General features: G+C 33.3%; 2 protein-coding genes across 2 annotated transcripts in view; both read left to right on the top strand.

Annotated features, from left to right (window-relative positions):
* LOC117108641 overlaps positions 1–3,128 on the top strand; it is a 26,025-nt gene extending 22,897 nt beyond the window's left edge. Inside the window, exons 27-28 of the mRNA XM_033250733.1 lie at positions 501–645; positions 1,326–3,128. Of these exons, the coding sequence (XP_033106624.1) occupies positions 501–645; positions 1,326–1,331 (151 nt within the window). The 3' untranslated portion in view covers positions 1,332–3,128. The remainder of the gene's footprint in view (positions 1–500; positions 646–1,325) is intronic.
* A 1,988-nt stretch (positions 3,129–5,116) lies between these two features.
* LOC117108666 (fibrillin-1-like) overlaps positions 5,117–8,536 on the top strand; it is a 38,364-nt gene continuing 34,944 nt past the window's right edge. Inside the window, exon 1 of the mRNA XM_033250763.1 lies at positions 5,117–5,209. Coding sequence (XP_033106654.1) covers positions 5,135–5,209 — 75 coding nt within the window. The 5' untranslated portion in view covers positions 5,117–5,134. The remainder of the gene's footprint in view (positions 5,210–8,536) is intronic.

Below are 8,536 nucleotides of genomic sequence, written 5' to 3'. Positions count from 1 at the left end.
TGACTGAATGTTTTTGTTGCTAATAATAAATTGTGGCCAAAATTAGACTTCATTAGATTCCATTTATATAGATATTATTTATTTATATTATTATTTTTATTATTATTATTATAAATTAGCTTACCATGTAGCACCTTAATTAATATATATATATATATATATGTCTATGTATATATATACATATTATATATATATATATATAATTTACTTTATATAAATATATATGCATACAGAACGAAAAATATGTGTACAAAAATATTATATTGAAACATATATATATATATATATATATATATATATATATATAAGATATGTAACAAATAGATAAATAGTAATAACAGTACTCGAAAAGGAACAAGATGCTATAATATTATTAAGGATAGTCCTTCAACGAAAGGTTCCTTGAAAAGATACAATTTTGATAAGCAACAGGTAAAACGTAGACAGCCAGAAATAAAACTAGATCTTTCATTTATCTACTGTGTCTTTGCATTTTTCAGAAAAGAAATTTGTGGTAATGACAGATCACAGACGCTTACCTTTTTCAACGGTCCTATCGAAGTTATTTTCCACACTGATAATGGATTACTTTATGACGTGTTCAGCAGAGGGTTCGACATGAAGTATACCTACAACGTAATAACGGTAAGTTTAAATCGAATTAGACATGTAAAATGGTGGCGTCAGGAGTTACCCGACTTCTGTTGTTCCCGAGAGGGTGGGTGAGGGGAAGATATTTTCAACGGGAGAGACGATTTTCCTGATGAGAACATATTTAAGTGGGGGGGGGGGGGGGCAGAAATTGGGGGGGGGGGGAGCAGAAATTGCCAAGAAGCCTTCAGCCGGCTGGCAGATGGATTTACAAGACTTTATTTAGCGATCTGATATTCTCACATTCTGTAAAAATTACCTAGATTTGTTTCTCTCTGACTAGTGGTGTCTTCCCTCCCCCACCGACTGAAAATGTATAATGTCGAAGGTCAAGGCAAGTAAACGGACATAAACTAATAAATATAATAGAAATCAGTTTTAAAACTTTAGATGCTTAAATAATAATACAAAAACAAAATTTTTCTTATAATTATAGTTGGATGGGTCATATAATTATTGTGTTCAACATTAGTATCATTATAGTGGCAAGTGTAGTTTCTGTTGGATGTGAAAAAAATAAATATAATAATAATTATTATTATTATTATTGTAATAATAATAATAATAATAATAATAATAATAATATTATTATTATTATTATTATTGCGTTCATTTTTCATCGTAATACAGTATTTATTATTATTAATTATTATTTTTGTTTGTTTTCTTTTCAGGCCTAAGAGAGTCAATTCATTAGGCGCTCAATATACACTTACTGTTTGTAAGTAAAAAAAAAAACGCGTCGTAACTATTTACACAGAGATGCTACATGTGACTGTCCTTAAAATTATCATTTGAAATTATATTAATCATAATGATAATATTAATTATAGTCTTTATTACAATGAATTAAGTATGATTATTATTCTCAATGTTTTTAATAACAAGGTTTAGAAGTTTTATGGTGTTAGTTACTATTTTATTAATTTTGGATAGGCCCTACTTAGCAATGTCTGTTACATCTGAGTTCTTTTGACCCCGAGCTTGTTAAGTGCTTCTATAAACTACAATTTGATTCGTAAAAATTGACCAACAAAATAAAATATATAGCAAATGAAAATTTACGATTTTTATAAAAATTCATGTGCTTATATAACATTAAACTGTCATTTTGACAATGTTGGTCTAAGGTGCACAAAACGAACATTTGAGTAGATACAGAAATTTTATTTATTTTTTCTGCGAAGTGAGTCTCATGAACCACCGGACACCACCTCATCGGTAAAAATTGTGTTGAAATAACGAATATAAATTCAGTCTAACGTTAATGCAAAAATTCATTAGGCCTTTGTAACCACCGATTAATGCGTCCTTTTGTTGAATTGTCTTGGGAAAATTAAGAGCGTAGATCGCCTTTCCTTAGCTGTTGTTTGTGTATACTATTATAGCCAAAACTCCTGCTATATTTTTCCATTGATAAACCTTGTAAAATCGAAGGTACAAACATTCTACGCGTATAATTATATATACATATATACAGAGAGACGATAACACTATTTCTTTAAATATAATTGGATTTTAGCTGTTTTCCTAAGAGAACAGTATCACAAGAAGAGTACAGTAAAGATAAAACAGAAATATAGGAAAGGTCAACCACTAAGCATGAATATCTAATTTACATTAAATAGTATATAAAAAGATGACTTACATGTATATATAAAGGTTATATATACACACATATAACATGTTAAAGCATACATAACATGTATATTATGTACGTCTGTATGTGATTTATGTAATGTTAGCAAATGCAACAGGAACGAACGAAGATATCATTACATTAATAAATAGAACTAGACATTTTTTAATTAACTTTTGCATCATTAGGTGTATACTCTTCTTTAACGGTTTTAAATTTCAAGGTAGATGTACCTTAATATTAATAACATACTTATTTCAATATTTGTCTGTATTTCCATGCATATTGCATTTTAGTCGGTACGTCGGCGTATACAAGATTCATCCACTTACGTACAAATAAGCCTATGTTTACATTCCAAAATGTAATTATCTATCTCAATCTTCCCATTGTCGCTACTATTTACTATTTAATAGGAATTAATAATATAAGTATGTATTTTGGCGGTACTATTTTTAGTACAATGTTGAAAGTCTGATTTCGTAATCATTACAGTGGTTCATTTTTTTTAAATAAACTCAATGCAGAACTGAAGCGTGATATAAACTTTAAGTGTCGCAGATAAAAGTATTGTAAAAAACAATTTTTGGAAAGAAATACAGCACCTAAATGATAATAGTAAAATCATGGAGGTATAATACCGGTATGTATGTATTATTATTAATATTATTATTGTTAATTATTATTATTACTATAAATATTTTTACGATTGGTACTCCGAACGATAATATAAGTATTATTACTATTGTTATTATAATGTAATGTAATAATGTTTATTGTGAAATGGAAGTAGAAATATTGCTCGAAATAAACATGGATGTGACACCCAAAACTGAAATTTTTTTCGAGTCTCATGTCTCTTATTTTGTCTATAGTCGCACATGCACCTCTGTAAAACATACTTTTACATTATAGTACCTAAGGATCATAAAAATACCGATTATGTTTGAATTAACCTTCAACATATTTTTATATACCCTTTACATTTTCTTGCGAAAATTGGCCAATTTTCACCTAGTACGGTAGCTTTCCTTTGATCTTACCAGGATCATGAAACTTTTTCTGCTTTTTATGATCCTGATACTGCATCTAGTTGGCTAAAAACAGAGCCAACTCCAAGACTAATCTTCTAAATAATACCATTTTATGAGTTTTTAAATGTTGATCAAAATGACTTAAAATTTGAATGTAAATTTTTTTCTTTAATTTTTTAAAAATAATTTAGAAAGATTTAGAGTGGGAGAGGGGCGGGGGAGCCGAGCCGACTGGGCCAACCTTGAATCCGCCACTGAATACTCTCAATTAAGCGCTGCAGTGCTTACAGTATTCGAGAGCGGTGCTTAGATAAAAAAAATAAATAAATACGGTAAATAAATAAATAAAAATTTTAAAAAATCAGGTTTGGTGCAGTGCTTATTCGAGAGCTGTATGTTTGAATTAGCCTTGTTCAACATAATTTTCATAGCATTGGTTGGAAGTTTGTTTGACAGGTATTGCCGCTGAAAAAAATGTCTTGTACACACAGGGACGATGATTGATGAAGAGGATGACGACGATAAGGTGTAGGAAAAAAGTCTACTTATTTTTTTATAACCCTAAAACTTGTGCAGGCCTTTGTTATATTAACCTTGGTAGTGTAGACAGGGCTTTTAGTCTTTTCCTTACTGAATCTATTTCCTTTAGGTCAGGTTCACACGAGAGCCCTATTATCTGGATCGGGAGCTAACCGTTAGCGTCAACAGTTAGCACCTGTGTGTGAACGCCCGATCGGTTAGCGCTAACCGTTACCAGCATCCGGATACGCTAACGGTTAGCGAGCGCTATCGGTTAGCAAGTTGAGCGCGTTTCTAACATCAACCAATCACACGTACACGTACGCGTCTCCAATTTTCCAGTTTCCTATTGGCCAGTGATTCGATCATCGTCTTGGTATTTGGATCGGGGATTGTCTCATATGAACGGCACGGCAGCTAAGCGTTAGCAAGATTCAGATCCTGCTAACCGGTTAGCTGCCGTGTGTGAATATAGCCTTAATGGACCTTTCCAGAATGTCAATCAAATTTAACAAATGACCAATCAGAACAGGGCCAGAAATATCCGCGTGTTGACCCACAGACGTACGTGTTTGTGTATGTTTTAACACTGCCGTCTAATGGGACCTTAGCAACAATATCCAAGGGGCGGGGCTTAGCGGAAAGGTCCATTTCAAAAGAAATAGACTCGTTAATTACAGAATAGACTTCATGTGATGTTTCATTAGCTTTGGCCATTCCATTTTTCGTAAACAAGGCAATTTGATGGAAATAGTAAGTGGTCAAGGCATCAACTAATGTACTAGTTGAATTAGCATTTCAAGAATAAAACAAGAACTTGCTTTAACTTGTCAACATAATGCACGAGCTATCAAGTAATTGTCGTATCTTCTATAGATATCTATTTCTTCATTTTCAAATTAAATTAATATACCTGTATTTTAATTAAGTTTTAAACAAATAAATGACTCGCTCACTACTAGGTTGTATTCATTGTCAATATAATGCACGTGCTATCAAGTTATTACTATTTTGTCGTATCCCCTATAAATACTTATATTTTAATTAAGTTCTAACCTAATAAACGATTATTTGACTCCTCGGTTTTACTTTAATTAATACTGAAATAGTATAAACTAGTTTAAACAATATCATATAAGTAATAATTAGGTTACATTTAATTATTGACATTGTAACAATATGATGAAGTTAGCAAAAAAATTCAGCACGAATGGTGCTATTTTGAGAAACCTGAAGCTATAAAAGGGAGCTAGAAAGTGGTTCAAACGAGTTCCAAAATAAAACACTCACGATGAAGGTTGTTTGGTGCTTACTTTTCCTGATCCTTGCTATCACAATGGAGGCAACCCCAACTCACCGAAAACGGGTAAGATAAATTTTAGTGTTATTCTTTGTCTTTGATATCTTTGTCGTTAACAATTTAAAATTCTTCGTCTTTATTGGCTACCTGTTGAGCAACGTATACACTTTAAAATTCTTCTTTTCGTGTAGAAGTCTCTTTATTATTCATCTCCACAGTACATTAATGACCTCCTAAAATTGTGATAAAACCTTCTTGGATTTGAAAAGATGTGTATAAGAGACAGATATACATATATATATAAATATATATATATGCTTTTATATATACTTTCCTGTTTAATATTTAATTATTAGTTTACTGTATTTCATTTCAAACAAACGTCCATGCACCTTCTTACCACTAGGAGAAAATTGGGCAGAAATAAACATTGTTATAAATTTGCATAAAGAGAGAAATACTGCAGTGTCTAGTTTATTTTTATATTTTATTTTTAAGTATATTCTTATTCTAAAATAGCAACACATTTATGATAATAAGAGTTATTTAGAGGCTATAGTATAACCATAAGTCTATATTATGTGTGTATAATGAACTTTATGGAATTTATTTGGTATTTCTCTCTTTATGCGGACAATTTATTACAAGCATATATATTTTCTCGTGAGAAATAACCGTCAATGATAAACTTTGAATAAAGCTCTTCTCGTTAGCGTTAAACTACAAAGGATATTGCGCTCAGTAATATTAACGATCTGAGCAAACTAATCCTCCTGATTGTTTATACCGTGACTAGGTCTACTGTTCAGATTATAGGGTCTTCAAGCCTAATTTGCGTGATGGCCTTTAATTGGTATGTTGGACATTTCCCCCACCGATATTGTTTCTATTGGTAGGCCTATACTAGAGCTATACCGGTATATGATCATATATTTGGCTTAATATCTTAAAAACAACAAATTGTGAAAGGTACGTATGGGCATAGGCCCATTTCTTATAGCGGTAGCAGCATTAACATATTCAACATGTTAATAATAATAGCTTTTCATCGCTATTTTCATCATTGCCACTATATTTATGTTCATTAATATTTCCACACTCAAAGGCAATTAGGTCGATTAAATCAAATTTTTTAAAAATCTGTTCAATTAATAACACTAAAAGAATTTTAATTCATGATGTTCTGCCTTCACAAAAAATGTAAAAAACATACATACACACATACATACACACTAACTAAAAACAGTACATACTCAGAAAACATATACATATATACATATACATATGTACGTCTGAATACATACAAATAAAGATAGAACGCTAATCAGGAAGCTACTTCACACGTGTGCCTTTCATGATGGTTAACCGCAACGAATTGTCCTTGTTTACAACCTGCCAAACAATCATGATTCATTTGTCATTCAGTACACATAGTTTGGCAAAAATGCTGAGAGTAAAATTTCTGCGAATACAATGCATAGGCCTACTATACAACTATGGGTGGCAACGGGCCGTGTGGCAAAAGGCCGGGTGTCAACGGGCCTACGGTGGCAACGGACCGGGTGGCAACGTTCCGGGTGGCAAAGGGCTTATGGTGTGCAACGGGCCGGGTGGCAAAAGGCCGGGTGGCAACGGGCCTAGGTGGCAAAAGGCCGGGTGGCAACGGGCCTAGAGTGGCAAAAGGCCGGGTGGCAAAATGTCGGGTGGCTAAAGGCCGATTGCAACGGGCCTAAGGTGGCAAAAGTGCCGGTTGGCAAAAGGCCGGGTGGCATCAGACCGGGTGGCAAAAGGCCGGGTGGCAAATGGCCGGGTGGCAACGGGCCTGGTGGCAATGGGCCTAGGGTGGCAAAAGGTCGGGAGGTAAAAGGCCGGTTGGCAACGGACCTAGAGTGGCAGAAGGCCGGGTGGCATAAGGCCGGGTGGCAAAAGGCCATGTGGCAAAAGGCCATGTGGCAACGGGCCAGGGTGGCAACGGGTCGGAAGCCAGAAGGGGTATGTCTGACTTTTCTTTAATCAAATCTTGGTTTATTGCATTTAAATTCGTGTTGCTTTTGGTTTCTTGCATTGTCGATCGTTTGGGTCTATCATTCATAATTTACACAACAACAATGATGTTTGTAAACAGGACTGCAGAATGGAAAAACTTCAACAACAAGTTAGAAAAACTGAATCAGACATTAATTTTCCCATCAATTTTAAAATTATCTGTGTATTTCCAACTTTAATGTGTAAACTACTATATAGATACCTACATTAAGCAAACGCATTGGTAATAAACATCTAATATGCATCGATGCCTAAATAAATTTAATTGAACTTTTGTGAAACTCGTCACTCAAGTTTATTTTCCTGGTAAAATGGCTGATTGATAGATTTAGCACACGCAAACAAGTTGCGATGCGTCCAATTACATCGTAAGAAATTAACAAAATATAAAAAAGTATAAACCTGACTATCTGATTCTTCATAAGTAGTGATAGTTCCTCTTAAGTCATACTTTAAATAATTTTGATTGATCCAAGGGAATCTTAATATTTTATAGGTTATTTTACGGTTTTTAAATTTTTGTTAACGTTAATTTCACTGTTGTTTTACTTGTTTTATATAACGTTTTAGCAATTTTAAATTCACTGCACTGTTTTACCATTCCCAATTTATTACCTGAAGAAAACATGTTAAATTCTCTTTGGATTATATAAATGTTTTATTTCAGTCTTCTATTTATGAAACTTCCGATATTGACTTATTTTACCTTACCTTTTTTTACTTGCTAGTAGACTTACATTATTTGTGTTTTTCGTGATTTGTGGACGCACTGTTTTAAAAGAGAACTCCAATAGGTCATTATTATTATTATTATTATTATTCACGTCCAAATTGAAGGAAAATAATATTATCAGGCATACAGAACTCAAACTGCTTCAGTCGACGGTAGGTGACGAATCCGTCTGTGCTCTGTGTCCATGGGATTAAAAAGCAAGCATCTTATAACCACCAAAATATTTAACTCCACTCCAAATACTAAGCACCGTTGTGTTATTAAACCATCTAGTCTACAAGATCATCATATCTCTACTCCAGCCTTTTTATTTATAGTGACTACTGTAAACAAAAAATGTCCAAATAAAGCTTGAAGCCACGATCTTCTGTTACGAGACATATTTTTTACCGATTGGCCACTGAGATATTTCATATTGGACTATAGAATTACTGATTATATATATACTGTCTCTTATACACATCTAGATGTGTATAAGAGACAGATTTTATCCCATACATAGTCAAAATATTGGGGGGTGATACAATGGACCATTCCCCCTCCCCTTGTCAAATATTGGGGTGGGGGGAGGATATATCCCCCATCCCCCGCCGGGATCTACGCCTATGTCCCTG

The sequence above is a fragment of the Anneissia japonica genome, unplaced genomic scaffold (genome assembly GCF_011630105.1).
Source record: "Anneissia japonica isolate Jap-2015-1 unplaced genomic scaffold, ASM1163010v1 scaffold1587_len1432017_cov164, whole genome shotgun sequence".
NCBI lineage: Eukaryota > Metazoa > Echinodermata > Crinoidea > Comatulida > Comatulidae > Anneissia > Anneissia japonica.
Note: the sequence above shows the minus strand (reverse complement) of the source record. Positions and strands in the feature narration are given on the sequence as shown.